This window comes from Cyprinus carpio, chromosome A10 (assembly GCF_018340385.1).
Source record: "Cyprinus carpio isolate SPL01 chromosome A10, ASM1834038v1, whole genome shotgun sequence".
Lineage (NCBI taxonomy): Eukaryota > Metazoa > Chordata > Actinopteri > Cypriniformes > Cyprinidae > Cyprinus > Cyprinus carpio.
The window spans coordinates 39,295-57,512 of NC_056581.1; the positions used below are offsets into that span (position 1 = coordinate 39,295).

The following is an 18,218-nucleotide window of genomic DNA, read 5'->3' on the forward strand; positions in this document are numbered from 1 at the left end:
TAAAAATAGAAAAAGTAAATTAGAAATAAAAATATACAAATTGACAATTGTATGTAGAGATGTATAACAACAGACAGTTGTATGTACAGGTATATTATGTGCAAATTGAAATGTAGAGTAAGTATGTGTGTTAGATAAATAAGTGTATAAATAGGTCATTATACGTCATTTTTCAAAACATGTCCCGGTCTCACAATATCGTAAGTGTACTGCGACTGAAACAGCAGAAGAGAACCCCAGCATGTCCACAATAGACAGGGTTTAGGGTTTCAGCTCGCAGTACAGTGAGAGTTTGTGCTTACTGTAGGATCAGAGGCGCCAAGAAGCAAGCAATACACAAACAAGCATGTTAATGACCTTCACTGGAACTAGTCTTTACAGGAAAGTGAACGTGTGTGTTCCTGCCGGTCTGCCTCGTCACATTAAAGATGGCAGGCGTTACTGTTTATAGGAGCCAATCACGCATGACAGCGCGAGGTAAGAAGTAGCTGAACAAACATTTATCTGACGGGAGCAAAGTTAAACAACCGAAAGTAATACATACTCACACAAATTACTCTATTTTTAAAACTCTCATTACATTTTAAAAGATTCATTAAATTGTTATTGTTTTATGTCTTTATTTGATTACCACCATATTTGAGAAGAAATGTGTATTAAATCACAAACCCAGAAAAACTAAAACAGACAACACAAATTCATTTCATAGGTCCCCACAATATTATATACACTTTATAAAAAATTTAAAAATTTATAAAAACAAAATATAATACACGCTCTTTTATAACAATATTTTAATTTAAATCAACTGAATCCAGAAAACATAAAACTGGGAAAAAAAAAAAAAAAAAAAAAAAGAGTTTGGGAAAAAATAGTGCTTTTATTTAGAGTGGAATTTGTTCAACTGAATAGGTTTCATGATTTCAAATGATTAGATATGCTTTTGATTACTACAGTTTAATTTATCCTTTTAAACGGAACCCAGAAAAAAAAAAAAAAACATAAATGACAAAAAAAATAAAAAAAAATAACTGAAGCCAGAAAATCTGGAAAAACTGAATTTGGGAGATTATAAAACTGAATTTGAAAAAAAAAAAACAACATAATACTCCACAATAATTACTTAACTTAGTTTGTGGTTATGTTTTTCTTGATTTTTTTGTGAAGTCAGTACAGTCCTGTTATTATTTATTTTCTACTTTTTTTTTCTTTTTTTTTTACAGAATGCACATTATAGCCTGAATTCAGGCATTTGCATGTGTTTTCATAGCCTTCAGTCTGCACACTGCTCTGGCATGTCACTGGAATGCAGAGGAATTCCTTCACTCTACCCAACTGGAGCAGCACGACCCCCCCAGTCTCCCACTGACCCCTCTCTCAGCAGGACTAACCTCACTCCCACACACTGCTACAGCTACAGCAACTGCACAATATCTCTGCTTTGGCTGTTGTTGACAGTCCTTGAGCACGCGTGATCACATATGAGTGCTGCGGGTGTGACCTGTGTGCAGTGCAGGACGGTGATCACATTCCTGCAGCCCCATCACGGGGCACTCGTGTACCTCCCCCTGCGCACACACACACACACACACACACACACACACACAGACACACACACACACACAGCTCTGATGTCAGGACGATTGAGCCGTGAGCTCTGATGAGAAGTGCTGGAAGTGGAGCACAGGCCCTGCAGGGAACCCAGGACTCGTGGACCGAGCAGGAAGCACACTCCCAAAAACACTGGACGTGCTGTAAACACAGCCATGCTTTTAGAAGACAAGAAAATCCAAGCGCAACTATACATTTAGTCCTTTTAGGATCGGTGAATGAAGCTGTAACACAAGACTGTGATCCACTAACCTAAGGGACAATATTCTTCAAGTGTATGTACATTTATTTTCATTAACACCTGTTAAAAACTAAAACAAACTGTACAAACTGTATGGTTTGTTATGAATAAAATTCTATATTAATATCCCCACATTTCTGTCACAATACCAGGGTAACAATCTAGTGTTACCAGAGTAAATACATGGTGAATGTTAGTGATTTGTGAATTAAAAAGCAAATGATTCTCCTGTTTGCCATTTCATCTCAATTCAGAGAGATTTAGGGCTGGGTACCGAGTTCGATACTTTTTAGGTACCGACCGAATTGCCTCGATACTATCGAGTATCGAAAAATGACATGTTCGGTTCCAGATTTCGATACCTAAGGAGTTAGCTCGTCAACGTCAGTGCTCAAATAAGTACATATGAAATGAACAACAACACACACAAACTCTACACACACGAGACGCGTACAACCCCCCACACACAAAACACAGACTGGCACATACTCATATGAGGCGCGCACATGCACAAACTCTCCACTCGCATACTTATATGAGACACGAGCACACACACATTATACCTTAAAGATGTGGAAAAGTCGATCAAAAATGTGGGTACATTTCTCCAGGCTCGATGCCAACAGCGCGCGATGCAGTATTTGCGGTAAAATAATTGCTGCAAAGACCGGTACCACGACAAATATGATGAAGACCTTGACAGTGCACGGAGTAAACATAAGAGCAGAAAGTTGCTCCGTCTTCGACTGGTAAATGAAGAGATACCTTGTTGATCACTCTGACAGTGTTTATATTGCAATAAATAATAACTACTGAATGTACACTGCCGTTCAAAAATGTGTTGGTTAGTCAGAATTTTTTTTCAGTAAGGATGCATTAAAGTTATCAAAGGTGACATTAAAACGTGTGTAATGTTACAAAATATTTCGTTTTTAAATAAATGCTGTTCTTTTTAATTTTTTATTCATCAAAGAATCATGAAAAGAAATGTATCATAGTTTCCAAAATATTAAGCAGCAAACTGTTTTGATATTTCTGAAGGGTTATGTGACACTGAAGTAATGATTTTGACAATTCAGCTTTGACATCACAGGAATAAATTACATTTTGAAATATATTCAAATAAGATTTTAAATTGTAATACTATTTCAAAATATTAAAAGTTTTACACTTCTTTAAATTAAAATAAATTCAGCTTTGGTAAGCATGAGCTCTTTATAAAACTTTTTTTGTTCCTTTGTGCTTTTTTTGTTTGTTTGTGCACTGGCTAAGGAGCATGAGTCAAACTGAAAAAATACAACCAAAGTTTTTCTGAGGAAATGTGTTCTGTCATCTTGTTAAAATGGATTTCATAAAATTGGTATCGAAAAAAGTATCGTTAGGAACCGGTATCGAAACTGAGGTACCGAAATTATAACCAGACACAAATATAACAAACTAGAAACAATCCGAACATAACCGCTGTTATATCTCTATTCAGAGAGATTGGTGGTTTGTGTTGGAGTAATCTGCAGTGAACTCAACACTTTTTTCTGGATCTCACACTGTTGTTTAATAATGATCACGCGATCGAGACCGGTCAGCAATAAATGCATATGAGATCATGCTGTGCTGTCTTTCGGGCCAAGCGTTTGCAGTTTAATGTTTCTCATATACAACACAACTGGCAGCACTTCTCAGTCAAACTGGTAGTGGCACGAGTGCAACCTCTAACAAAATATAGTCGCAGTCTAGAGCCCAGATACTGCTGACAAAAACACACAAGCCCCAGGAGACATTCAGCTCACAAATAGCATCAGCTTCACTGATATTTTAAGAAATATCCAGACATGTTTGGCGCGACCAAAGCTCACAGACAGAAACTCTGGCTTGATGATTGTGTGATGTATCAGCTAACGGTATTACTCGAATCACACTTTTAGAGTGGAAATCCCATTCTGATCCAGAGCCGATGCTCCACACGCACTGATCACATGACGACCTACATATGAACACCACCACTAACACAAAACATGTTAAACATTTACTCCATCCTCGGCTCGGCTTTAGCTCAGATAAAAAGTAACTTTACAGTCAACATCCTTGTTAATAAATAATTTGTTAATCAATGTGCTGACAAAGCACAAGTTTCTTCAAAGGTTATTAATGACATATTTAACTCCAGAGCTCTTTCACACCGCTGGAGTGATTAAACACTTTCTAGGTCACACCAACACACTTCATGTCTCAAGGCTTTCTGTTCATTTTTAGGATTTCAGAGAAAACATTCAGCAACAAAAATCACATTCACATAGTTTAATAGTGCAATTTGTAAGATTTCATTTAGGATACACTAGACAATAACAAAGTAAAGTGAATTATTTATTAATTTTTTTTTGTTGGTTTGTTTTTTGTGTTTTACTTGTTTGTGAAATAAACCAAAATTAAACACAAACACGACAAGTAAAGAGAAAAGTCTATTAACAAGGTTTTATCAAAAGGATATTGCGTCAGAATACTAGACCAACAACCAAGTGCAAAAAAAGAATTTATAATTCTTTCCCCCATTTTTCTAGGTATGAACCAAAACTACATTTACAAACAGCAATATTTAATCATCCATCGTTTACTAAAAAAAAAGAAGACGTTCTAGACATTTCTATTACACAATATTAATGCACATAAATTTAACTTTCTGTGCAAAGCATTAAATGTTCTTTCTTTACTTTAAACAATTATAACCTGTGTCACACGTGACTGTTTCAGGCGACTCAATGAATTTATATGGATATCAAAACACTTGTTTGCGGAGCATGATCATTCAAACAGACTGCAGAGCACTGCTGTGATCCGTGACCTCATTCATTTCATATTCAATGGACCTTATTCATTTATAGACTGTTTTTGGGAATGCATTTCTGCCTTTAGTGCTGAATAGATAAACTCGTGCAAAATAGATAAAACTGTGGAAAACAGCTAAATATATTACAGAAAACAATTTTAAAACTATATTTTGTAAGTAAATATCAATTCAACATACATTTGACTTTGAATAATTCCAAATGTTGTAAAACTTTTCTAGGTTAATTTTAAATTAAATCAGCTTGCTTAACATATCATAAAAGATCTCACAAGAAACAGATCCAAGCACAGTTGAGCTTTTTTAAGATTTGGATCGTTTTTGATCCAGTTATGAGACTTTTGTGCTAATTACAGTCTAAACCATCTGGGTTTTATTATATTTAACTCATGCTTCCATGTTTATTTATATAGAAGACATATAAAAGGCTTTATTTTCCTAAGTAACCTCACATGCACTTCCAGGGAGGGAGTGTGGGTAAGGTCCAAAAGTAACAGACCGAATGACGAGTAACTTTTTGACCCCGGTTGTGTGGGTGGAGGTCAGGTTACAGCAGATGTCCATGGGGTAACGAGGTTACTAGATCTAGATCTGCTGGAGAGGACAGCGACGGCAAAGACCAACAAGTCCATCTCCATTAAGAGTCTCTCCGACAGCATCCAGAGAAACCACCGAACACTGAAGTCATTAAATCACTCCACTCTCCACCAAACAAGGGCAGAGTCTCAGAAAAAAGGACAATCGAGATTAAACACAACCTCAAAAGAACAGAGTAAAACCAAAGACAACGGCAGAACAATGTCCCTGTGGAAGCGCCGGGCCAGGACAGACTCCCGGATGGACGCTGGGAGGAGGCCATGCTAACATCACACATACTGAACTTTACTTTAGCTAAAGGGAGACACGAGAAGGCCAGAGGGACTGCGAGGTGGTCAAGGGACACTTGGCTATTTCCTATTTTGGCCCCAGAGCTGGGATCCTCCTCATTATGACAACAGCGCTGGCGTTTCACAATGCTTCTCTTTGTGTCGCCTCCTAAGCCCATGGATTCAATCAACTGACAGTCAATCCCAATTTACAAGCTGAATCAAGTTTCCCGCTGATGGTCCCCGGAGGCCAACGAGACGCTGGGAAAATCGATAGGCCTTTCGCATGCCATTACAACACATAGGCCAGTATCAGGGCTCTACGCTCACTTTTCTTTTTAGGAGCACTTGTCCTCCTAATTTAAAAAAATTTAGGACCATGGTCAAAAAAAAAAAAAAAAAAAAAAAAAAAATCGGCACCACCTTCTGATCAATAACAAAAATTTGTATTTCCATTACGAGTTGATATCTGATTCCACAGGGGTCTTTTTTTTACCTTTGTAATGGCATTTTTTCTAACTTTATTAAAAGTATGTCATCTTTTATGTCAAATTAAAAAAATACTGTATTTATAGACTTATAGACAATGTCTAAGTAAAACAATATAAACAAATAAATAACTGACCTGATACTTTAAAAATGCAACTAAAACTGTCAGTACGTGGTGGTAAGTCACTGTCTTTGTCACTGAATCATTCAATCAATTGACTCATTCGAAAGGCTGATTCATTCAGGAAGCAAGCAATGGCTGTCTTTATGAATTGGTAATTGAATCACTATGCTGTACAATTATGCTGACTGAGTCTGTCGCACTGGTGCTCCTAAATATTTTGTTCATAGTCACACGCAGTAGTTTTCAGTCGCACTGTAGAGCCCCGAGTATGTCAACAGCCCTCATTAGACGAGGTGTACAATTAACACGCTCCAAATAAGGAAGCCAGAGAGTCCAATTCCTAGCGTGCAAAACTTCTGAATATGAACACACTGCATTCAAAAAGAGATCGCACACGGTTTAAGACATCTCCTTTATTTCAGAGCACGTTTGCTCATGCTGTGGGTGAGTTTGAGAGTATCTCGCCCCGAGGCCTGCCAAATGACCTGTTGTTTTAACCAGTAATCTGGGCCTTATTACGTGTTTACTTTTCACATGTAATCTCCAGCGTGCCTCGTCCTGCTGTTAACTAAACAAAACCTGAGAGGAGGGGGACCCCGTGCCTGCGGACAGGGCCTAATGGGTATGGAAATATCCGGGCCTTTGTGTCCGGTGTCCATCCATGATCTATCATCCAACCAACCCCTTTAAACAAACAACTCATTTCCACCTCACCACCTAGAGGCCTCCGCTCATTACACAAAACATGCTAAAACACTCCACAGAGACAATGCAAGCCACAGACACAGCACTACATCACTGTGCTGGAAACTGCATGAAAATTGCATGAAAATTACATTAAAATTGAAAAATATTAAAATAAGTTTCGCTCTGACTTTTCAGAAAGTAATAATTCTCACGTTCTCTTCAGAACTTTTAAAGAACTGATTCAACATAACCTACAGGGTAGGGGTCTGCGATAATGACAACAAATGAGATCTCGATATTTTCTGGAGTTTTGTCAATAACGATAATCAGACAATATTTTACCGAGCGTGTTTTTGTGCTGGTATTTTGGCAGGTTTAGGACTGCTGGCGAGAGCTGACTCCCAAAGCTTCTGATATTCTTTATTAGGACTGAGCGATTAAACGGTATCGATATTTATAGACGGTACACCCTCAATAACGACAGAAAAAATGTTTGATATACAGTACAGACCAAAAGTTTGGAAACATTACTATTTTTAATGGTTTTGAAAGAAGTCTCTTCTGCTCATCAAGCCTGCATTTATTTGAACAAAAATACAGAAAAAAAATTTAATATTGTGATATATTATTACAATTTAAAATAATTGTTTTTAAATGTATTACACTTTAAATTATCATTTATTTCTGTGATGCAAAGCTGAATTTTTAGGATCATTATCACATGATCCTTTAGAAATCATTCTAATATGATGATTCATTATCAAAGTTGGAAACAGTTCTGCTCCTTAATATTTTTTCAGAACATGTGATACTTTTTCAGGATACTTTGATGAATATAAATTAAAAAAAAAAAAAAAAAAAAAAATAAAATAAATAAAATAAAATAAAATCAATAGTTTTATTCAGCAAGGATGTGTTAAATTGATAAAAAGTGATAGTAAAGAAAATATATTATTAGAATATATATTATTAGAATTTTTTTTTTATTTTGAATAAACGCAGTTCTTTTTAACCTTTTATTCATCAAATATATTAGACAGCAGAACTGTTTCCAACACTCATAATAAATCAGAATATTAGAATGATTTCTAAATGATCATGTGATAGACTGGATGTTACATGTGACACTGAAGGCTGGAGTAATGATGCTGAAAATTCAGCTTTGCATCACAAGAATAAATTATTTTTTTAAAAGTATATTCAAATAGAAAACTATTATTTTAAGTTGTAATAATATTTCACAATATTACTGTTTTTTCTGTATTTTTGATCAAATAAATGCAGGCTTGATGAGCAGAAGAGACTTCTTTCAAAAACATTAAAAATAGTAATGTTTCCAAACTTTTGGTCTGTAGTGTATCTCACGATAGTTTCACGCTTTTTTAAAGGCACGTGTTATGAGTGACAAGCAGACGGCCAACAGAACACACAAACACACGCTGAAATGAGTGCCGTGCCTGCCTGCGATGAACAGACTGTGAATCAAAAAAATAATATTAGTCGAATTTAAAATTGTACATTTGAATTTAAGTGTGTTGTTGTTGCATTTTAATGTTTTTGTTAGTCTATATCCAGTTGAACCCACAAGATTCACCACTGCTGCATTTTCCATTCAAAATATTGGAGAAATATAGAAGCCAAGCCATTCACACAGAACACATATTCGAACACAACTATGACTGCTGCACTCGCGTCTCGCACAAGAGATGAATAGAAAGCCATGTTAGTTAAAAGAGGTTCAACTTTAACAACCCGAATTCTGGAAATGTTGGGACGTTTTTTAAATCTGAATAAAATGAAAAACTAAAAGAATTTCAAAAATCACACGAGACGATATTTTATTCACAATAGAACACGGCAAATGTTTAAACAAAGAAATTTGACACTTTTATCCATTAAATGAGTTCATTTCGGATTTGATGCCTGCTACAGTTCTCAAAAAAGTTGGCACCTGGACAACAAAGGGCTGAAAAAGCAAGACATTTTAAAAAGATTCAGCTGGGAGAACATCTAGCAACTAATTAAAAAAGGGATGTCTTAGAGAGGCAGAGTCTCTCAGAAGTAAAGATGGGCAGAGGCTCTCCAATCTGTGAAAGAGTGCGTAAAAAGATTGTGGAATACTTTAAAAACAACATTCCTCAACGTCAAATTGCAAAGGCTTTGCAGATTTCATCATCTACAGTGAATAACATCAAAACATTCAGAGAAACTGGAGAACTCTCTGTGCGTAAGGGACAAGGCTGTAGACCTTTGTTGGATGCCCGTGGTCTTCGGGCCCTCAGACGACTCTGCATCACTCATCGGCATGATTCTGTCATTAACATTGGACCCAGGAACACTTCCAGAAACCACTGACGGTAAACACAATCCGCCGTGCCATCTGCAGATGCCAACTAAAGCTCTATCATGCAGAAAGGAAGCCATATGTGAACATGGTCCAGAAGCCACGTCGTGTCCTGTGGGCCGAGGATCATTTAATATGGACTGTTTCAGACTGGAAAAGTGTTCTATGGTCAGACGAGTCCAACTTTGACATTCTTGTTAGAAATCACAGATGCCATGTCCTCTGGGCTAAAGAGGAGGGAGACCTTCCAGCGTGTTATCAGCATTCGGTTCAAAAGCCAGCATCTCTGATGGTATGGGGGTGCATAAATGCTCACGGTTTGGGCAGCTTGCATGTTTTGGAAGGCACTATGAATGCTGAAAGGTGTATATAAAGGTTTTAGAGCAACATATACTCCCCTCCAGATGACGTCTATTTCAGGGAAGGCCTTGTGTATTTGAGCAGGACAATGCAAAACCACATACTGCAGCTATTATAACAGCATGACTTCGTATTAGAAGAGTCCGGTGCTGAACTGGCCTGCCAGCAGACCAGATCTTTCACCTAGAGAGAACATTTGGTGCATCATTAAACGGAAAATTCGTCAAAGACGAACACGAACTCTTCAGCAGATGGGAACCTATATCAGGCAAGAATGGGACCACATTCCAACACCAGAACTCCAGAAACTCATGACCTCGATGCCCAGACGTCTTCAAACTGTTTTCAAAAGAACAGGAGGTGCTACACCGTGGTAAACATGCCCCCGTCCCAATTATTTTGAGACCCATACAACAAATCAAAAATGAAATCATCTCATTCATAAAATAAAAAAATAAAACATTCTAAACATTTGTTATGTTATCCATGTTCTATTGTGAATAAAATATCGTCTCCTGTGATTGGAAATTATTTTATTTTTAATTTTATTCAAATTTTGAAAAAAAAAATGTCCTAACATTTCCGGAATTCGGGTTGTAGAAAACATGTATCGAAGATTTGTGGAGGGTTAATTCTATTCCACTGCATCTCATATGTTTTTAAATACAATCGTGTGATCGGCGCTTTGGCCATTTGTATTAAGCTATGCATAAATACATGATGCTGTTTTGTTCATTATTGTTAATGCAATTTACAAAATCAATATTTTTTTTTATAAATATTAGTTTAGACATTATGCACTTTTTTTATAGACAGAATGAGAAAGTCTCTGTCATCTCAATTTGTGCCAAATATATTTATTTGTACCGTAAAAAAAATAATTGTAACTATACAACAGTAATATAATTATTTGACATTCACTTCAAAGCTGAAGGGACTGCCTTGTTTTATTTATTAGTTAGAATGTGTGTAACTCCGTAATTTAACTAATTGTACAAGCAGAACAAAGCCTCACTGATTAATTGGTGAAATTTTTACACATTTCATTTACACTAAATGGATATAAATCCAATTTTCAATTTCTGTGCTATAATAATGAGATAATACACAGTGCATTTAGTTTATCATCAGCGCAACATCTTCAAAATAGCAACAGGAGACAGCTGGTGGAGAATCTAGTGCTAACTACTTTTTAATGAGGATGGCGTGGTCTCAAATGTCAGGATGTGACATTAAACGCTTAATTTTATTTGTGCATGCTGAAGAAAATCATGCAAAAAATGTTTCATACTAACGCTGTAGTATTTGGGAGCAGGTTTTAAACACAACTTTGTTTTTGTTTTGGGCTAAAATCTTCACATATGCGTCTTGAACAACCTCCACCTGTCCTTCTGCATGGTCAAGTGTAAAAACAGGTACACTGAAATGATTAATATCAATGCAGAACTTAATGCTTTATGAAAACCCTTAAAGATTAACACTACCAATGTCCAACATTTGTGGCTAGGGGTACAAGACATAGATGCAGATCAAGCAAGCTTAAGTTTCTGTACAAACCAAAACCTAATCATTTGATATTTGAAAACTGTTCTACAACAGTAAAATCACAGCATTAATATTTACACACTCCTCACAAGAACAAAATATATATTTTAGAGCTGACAACGTGAAGAGAACCACTGTTAAACAAACTGCAACTCATTCTGGTAATATGATTCATTCTCTTCTGTGTGATTTCAAAACACTGCTGCAGTTCCTGTGTATTTTAATTCATTTTAATGAATGTTTTCCTGTGAGACATGTAAAGAGCACTGTTGCATAAATGATCCTCTGTTCTGTCCCTTTTATATTTATATAAACCTTCGTTTCTATACAAAACATTTCCTCAAACAGAGAACCTGCATTAGGTGCGGACGGGCCTTCATTCAGAAAGAAATGTACGTGCTAGTACAGAAAGTACTACAAGTATGATACATTTATCCTCTATAGATGCAGCGCAAGTCAGCACTAAATGCAATTTTAAGATGTTTCACATTTCACACTCAGACATCACTGAGAGACTCGCTCAGCGAGCGTTTAGGACACCACATACTGTACACTAGATCTTTATTTTAGCCGGCCGCGCTCTCCCACAAGAGGCTATATTTGTCACAATAAAGCTCCCGAGGACCTCACGAGTCTTTGGGAGTCTTCTTACAAGCGTGAGCTCGTCGACTGGACATTTCCAACAGGAACAGTGCCATTCAAGAGCATGTCTGAGGAGCGCCAGCTCAGCACTGAAGTCATTCCGGCCCTAGATGTCGGTCAGTAGCTAATTTGAGGGCGGCCCTGGAAAGGACAGTTTTAGAGATCTGACAGGCCACTATTTACAGAGAAAGGCCAATGAATCACATGCTCTTTATAGGACACGAACAAAACTTCAGATACTAGTTAAAACCAGAATGTGCTGCATAATCTATAGCGTGAATATTCAATGTTTCACAAAGTCAATCGTTTATTATTTCATAATTTAGCTTTACTTTAACTCAGCATGTAATACTATTAAAGTTGAAGCAGCTTCAATCTGTTTTGAAACATGTTTCAATGCATTTTTTAAATACACCCGTTAGATCCAGTCGTCAAATCTGACAAGCAACCTCTAAACCGCAGTTTCTCAAAACCAGCCCAAGCCTTTGCTAGTTCTAATGTGCCATTCAGTAATGACCTATTTACATGTCTGTTAAACTACTAACTGTACAAAGCTATAAAAAACAAACATATAGACTACTTGGGCAAAAGTTTGAGGTTGGGCATGGTTTTTTTTCTTATTCTCAATAAAGCTGCATTTATTTGATCACAAATACAGTAAAAACAGTGAAATATTCCACATTAACTGTGAAATATTTACTGCAATTTAGAATAACTGTTTTCTGTGTGGATATCTGTTAGAATGTAATTGATTTCTGTGATCAAAGCTGAATTTCAGCATCATTACTCAAGTCTTCAGTGTCACATGATCTTCAGAAGCTCCACCAGCTGATTTGGTGATTAAGAAAAATGTATGATCAAAGTTTAAACATATTTTTTCAGGATTCAGCCTTTATTTAAAACAAAGTTTTTGTTTTATATTATAAAGGTCTTTACTGTCACTTTTAATCAATTTAATGTGTCCTGGCTGAATATTAAAATTATTAATTTCTATTACAAAAAAAAAAAATCATACTGACCCCAAACCTTTGAACTGTAGCGCACATACACACGATATTTCACAATAAGATGCGTTTCAAACATGGTCTTTACATAAAGAAATTCTCTCTTGATCTTGTGTTTTACTAGATCAAAGGCCTGTTATATTATCTTCTCTAGAGGCAGGATCTTCTCCAGCACTGGACCAGCCATCTATGCTGAACGAGAGTGGTCAACCCCCGCCACATCCGCTGGGAACGCAAACAAATTAATTACGATTCTGTGGGCTGGGAACACCCGATGAAAGCACACAAACTGTGTCAAGCACACAGGAAACTCCGGTCCTCAGCGCGGACAACAGTGGAAAACACACAGCTATTTCACAATGACAAGTTCAGACTGCAGATCTGCTGAGAAATATTACGCAATTCAGTCCACATTAGCGCTGTGCGATATGGACAACAAAAAAAACTATCGCAATTTCTTTGAACAATTTTACAATTTCTATTTTATTCACGATTTTGACACACACAGACATGCTTTACAGTCATAAATGCATTCAGTATGAATTTGAAACATATTTCCAAAAGAAAACCAATTAGAGCTTTATCAAAAAGTTGTAACATGTCTCTAGAACAGACAAGTCAAAATAATCACTAAGTAAAGGTGTTACAAAATGTCTAGACATATGGCAAAAAAATAAAAATAAATCCCGTGTCCAGGGATTATTTTTTATTTTTTTGGTCATGCATTGTTCATAGAGCTCATTGTAGCGGTGCCTCAGGTGTTGAAATAGATTTGTTATACATTATACAGGTTCACACATACTCCGTCTGCAGTGCATATACAGTAATTATCCTACAAGTCATACTTCTTCGAAGATGTACTCTAATCTTGACACACATTTCTAAAATTCTCACACATCAGCCGATAAGTTTTTCTGCTTGGCAGATGTGTTCGAGGCGGGACTTTTATTTTGACACACAGTGCTCACATTCTCCCTCTTGTTACTGTCTTGGTTAACAGTTCTGTCTAATACGGATAGAAGTCTGTCTAATAATCAGATAGAACATTTAAACAAAGGAGTTAATGTATACAAAAAGTATTATAAAGATTGCTGTTATATTATTAGTAGTAGGCAAACATAAGCATTAAGCAAATACGCATTTATATAATTTAAACAAATCTTTGAATGACTAATGAACATTTAATTTCACAAACCTTGCAAACTTAGTTGAATCCAGCTGTGAGATCTTGTGAAGTGTGTGTGCATGATCGCGTGTTCTCTGTGTGACGGTCGATCCGTGTGAATTGAATGATTTAAATTATAAACTCGTGATTTCAAATTATGCTGCGCTTTATGCATTTGCCCACCGTCATGTTCATGTCATTTTCTCTTTGTGCTGTATGTAAAATGAGTGTTACCCATTTTGAAAAATATGATTCCCAATGCACACAAACTTCCCAGAATACTGAGTGCCCTGTTGGTTACAGTGTTTACGTCATCTAAAGTCTAGGTATGTTTATTTTACGCATTTATTTTTTAATCCATTGTCAAATGATAAGTATGTTTATTTTACACATTTATTTTTTAATCCATTGTCAAATTTTATATATATATATATATATATATATATATATATATATATATATATATATATATATATATATATATATATATATATATATATACCCCCTGCTTTCCAAGATATAATTATATCAGTTTTATATGGTCTATCGGCCCCCCTGCTTTCCAAGATATCGGCATCGGCTGTCAAAAAAACAATATCGGTCTACCACTAATCTAAAGCATTTAGACTTGGAAAGTTTGCTGAAACAGATGTAAACAAAAATCACAAGGGCCTGTTTACACTTTTTGCTTCATGCATATCCTCTGATCCTAACATCAGATGTTAAAACTTTTTCACTTACACATAAATGTGTTTCTGCCAAAAAAATACAAACCCAATCTTCAAATCCCACGCTATTTGCACATTTGCATATTTGAGAGCCATATGCATTTACAACTAGCTCCTGAAGTGGTTTGTACAATCAGACTGCAATATAGTATAATATATAATATAGTATTCAATTTGCCGTCAATAGAAAATTGGGAAACCTGTTCGAAAACAACCATTATTATATATATTTTTTTTCATCTGGTGTCAATAGTGGCATATAAATGACACACTTAAACATGGTCAAAAACAGCTGAAGAAACACTGAAAGGAGCTGCTTTGATCTCTAAACGAAAACAGTTTCAGCGTCCGACTCAATCACTCAAGCAGGAGAACATCTGCTTCAACAGCAGTGTCAGAAACGGACACTTCTCAGCACCTGTTGTTCTCATCAGGACTGTGACATCCACTCCAGCACACATGAACACACAATGACCGATGCTCCTATTCTCACCTGAGGCGAAGCGGTGGGAAATGAATAACTCAGTGACGTAAAACAGTGTGGAATCACTGCGGATCCCTATATGGCTTATGGACACCCAAGAGAAAGACAATAAAACTGGAAAAACAACCAGGCTAATTAAAGGTAACATGTGACTGTAGTCTTATTAAAAACAGTTTTGTTGTATATGCGCTATGATATCAATCTCACAATGACACTTGCATGTGTCATTTACTCATTATAGTAAATAATAATATAGGAAAAGGCAAGTATCAATACAAAATCTCAGTTTTAGTAACTCAAGCATTATTCTGGAAAACAGAACTCACAAAAGGCATGCAGTTTTTTTTCTCTTCCAGCAGTTTCTTTAGGTTTCAGCTTGCATTCATCCCTCATTATCTTTACAGTCTCAAAGCCTGCAGCTCATATTGCGCTCGCAGTCTTCCTTCTGAAAACAACTGCCCCTCAGCCTGCAGACACTCAGCTCTCTCACATGATTATATTCACACACACCATGCGTCGAGACTCGGGTCCAGCAACGCACTCATGCGAGCTGAGAGTATGCACCATCACAAACACTGATGTCCCCGAGCACTACTGTCCCACAGGACAACTGCGTGATGAGGCACAGCTACAAATAAGGGTGCATATATACAGTACAGGTCAAAAGTTTGGAAACATTACTATTTTTAAGGTTTTTGAAATAAGTTTCTTCTGCTCATCAAGCCTGCATTTATTTGATCAAAAATACAGAAAAAAAAAGTAATATTGTGATATATTATTACAATTTAAAATAATTGTTTTTAAATTTATTATACTTTAAATTATCATTTATTTCTGTGATGCAAAGCTGAATTTTTAGGATCATTATCACATGACCCTTTAGAAATCATTCTAATATGATGATTCATTATCAAAGCTGGAAACAGTTCTGCTGCTTAATATTTTTTCAGAACATGTGACACTTTTTTAGGATACTTTGATGAAGTAAAAAAAAAAAAAAAAAAAAAGCATTTATGTTTTTAAAATATAAATATTTTGTAATAACAATGTACACTACTGGTCAGTAATTTGAGGTCAGTAATTTTTTTTTCTTTTTTTTTAAATAAAATCAACACTTTTATTCAGCAAGGATGTGTTAAATTGATAAAAAGTGATAGTAAAGAAAATATATTATTAGAATTTTTTTTTTATTTTGAATAAATGCAGTTCTTTTTAACCTTTTATTCATCAAATATATTAGACAGCAGAACTGTTCCCAACACTCATAATACATCAGAATATTAGAATGATTTCTAAATGATCATGTGATAGACTGGATGTTACATGTGACACTGAAGGCTGGAGTAATGATGCTGAAAATTCAGCTTTGCATCACAGGAATAAATTATTTTTTTAAAGTATATTCAAATAGAAAAACTATGATTTTAAGTTGTAATAATATTTCACAATATTACTGGTTTTTTCTGTATTTTTGATCAAATAAATGCAGGCTTGATGAGCAGAAGAGACTTCTTTCAAAAACATTAAAAATAGTAATGTTTCCAAACTTTTGGTCTGTACTGTATATATATGATGCAGATATTTGATTGTCAGTTATGCTTTTCAAATAACTATTTTGTGTTTGTCAAAACAAACTGTGAGCTTCAAATTAGTTTACCCTGCACTTTAAAACAGCAACTACAAAGAGACCGCGTGAAGAATTCTAAGTTTAAGCTTTATGACTGTCTCGTGCCTCAAGACTGTATAACATTCTCTCATACTCGCGTTGCAACGTTAATCTTTCACACACACATACATACATACAAAGTCATGACTCTGTCAGAGAGAAGTTAATTCAGTTCAGTGACTTAAAGTCTCTCCAAATGCGTGCGCGACAGAATCACGTCGGAGGAGTTATTTTTACCTGCTGTGTGAAGCGTTCACTCCATGTTCAGCGCTCGGACTCTCGCTGCTCTTTAAAGCGCTCCTCGTCCATTCCTGAGCACTATTGCACAGGTTCTCGCTGCTGCTCTGCTGCAGTAATGCGGTCTGGATCGAGCCGGGACCGGACACCGTGAGGAAGTGCAGCGCTGCGGTCCCGCTCTCGCATTTATCCAGATCCACGCTCCTCACCTTCCGCCTCCACTGCGAACTCTCCCCGGCATTTCTCTTCACCTTCCCGCTGCTGTTCGAAAGCGTGGAGCCGCCAGAACTGCCCTGAAGTCCGTTCCCGACGTTTGTGCCGCTACCGGAGTCTAATAATCCGCCTAACGACGACGTCCGACTCCCCGCCGTCGCCATTTTCTGTCCTGAAGTTTTGTCACTTAATAGATTCTATGAGAGAGGGAGTGGCGGGAATTTGGGGGAGGACGAGAGGGAGGGGCTTCCAGACAAATATGAGGAGCTATCTACAAAGTGGGAGGAGCTAGGGGAGTCCTTCGGGAACTTACCTACGTGCACGGCGTCACGCATCTTAAAGGAATCATATCATAAGCGATCATTTTTTTCTTTTGAAATAAATGTCTATGACTATGAAAATATACCGCAACAGTTTTTCAGAACTCCCAGTCCAAAAACAAATATTTCCATGGTGTTTTATTATTTATTATCATTTTATTTTTCATTTGTTGGAATATTGCTTTTAACTTACTCTCTTTTTTACTTTATGGGAAATGCAGTTTTGTCACAGAGGTCTGTCAACAGTTTAGAGCAGTATATTCTGGCAAACTTGATCATTATTCTTCATCACCATGAATTGTACTCACTGTATGCTATAGTATTATAAATGAAATGCTGAGTTTAAAAGAAATTTTGACAGCATTCATGTGTGCTCATATTCCAATCAGTTAAAGACAGTATAAGCTCATTCTGAAAATCAAATATCCTCCCACGATAACACATCAGGAATGCCTGTTTAGTGTTAACTGTTAAGCAACACTTTTCAAACCCATTGTAAATGACCCATCTAATTACAATGAGCAGTGCGAAGTTACTCGGTTACTTAAGAATTGTACTTTTACATCAGAAGAAGGAGGTGATCTTGTTTCCAGCTGACATAAGCATCATATGAAAAAGGAAAGTTGCTTATAGCGCCTAAGACTCTGCACAAA

The 18,218-nt window shown here is 36.3% G+C and overlaps 1 protein-coding gene across 1 annotated transcript in view; it reads right to left on the bottom strand.

Annotated features, from left to right (window-relative positions):
- Nucleotides 1-17,445, bottom strand: part of LOC109097258 (mitogen-activated protein kinase kinase kinase 1-like) — a 56,671-nt gene extending 39,226 nt beyond the window's left edge. Inside the window, exon 1 of the mRNA XM_042764573.1 lies at nt 17,033-17,445. Within this exon, the coding sequence (XP_042620507.1) occupies nt 17,033-17,409 (377 nt within the window). The 5' untranslated portion in view covers nt 17,410-17,445. The remainder of the gene's footprint in view (nt 1-17,032) is intronic.
- Nucleotides 17,446-18,218: the final 773 nt, after the last annotated feature.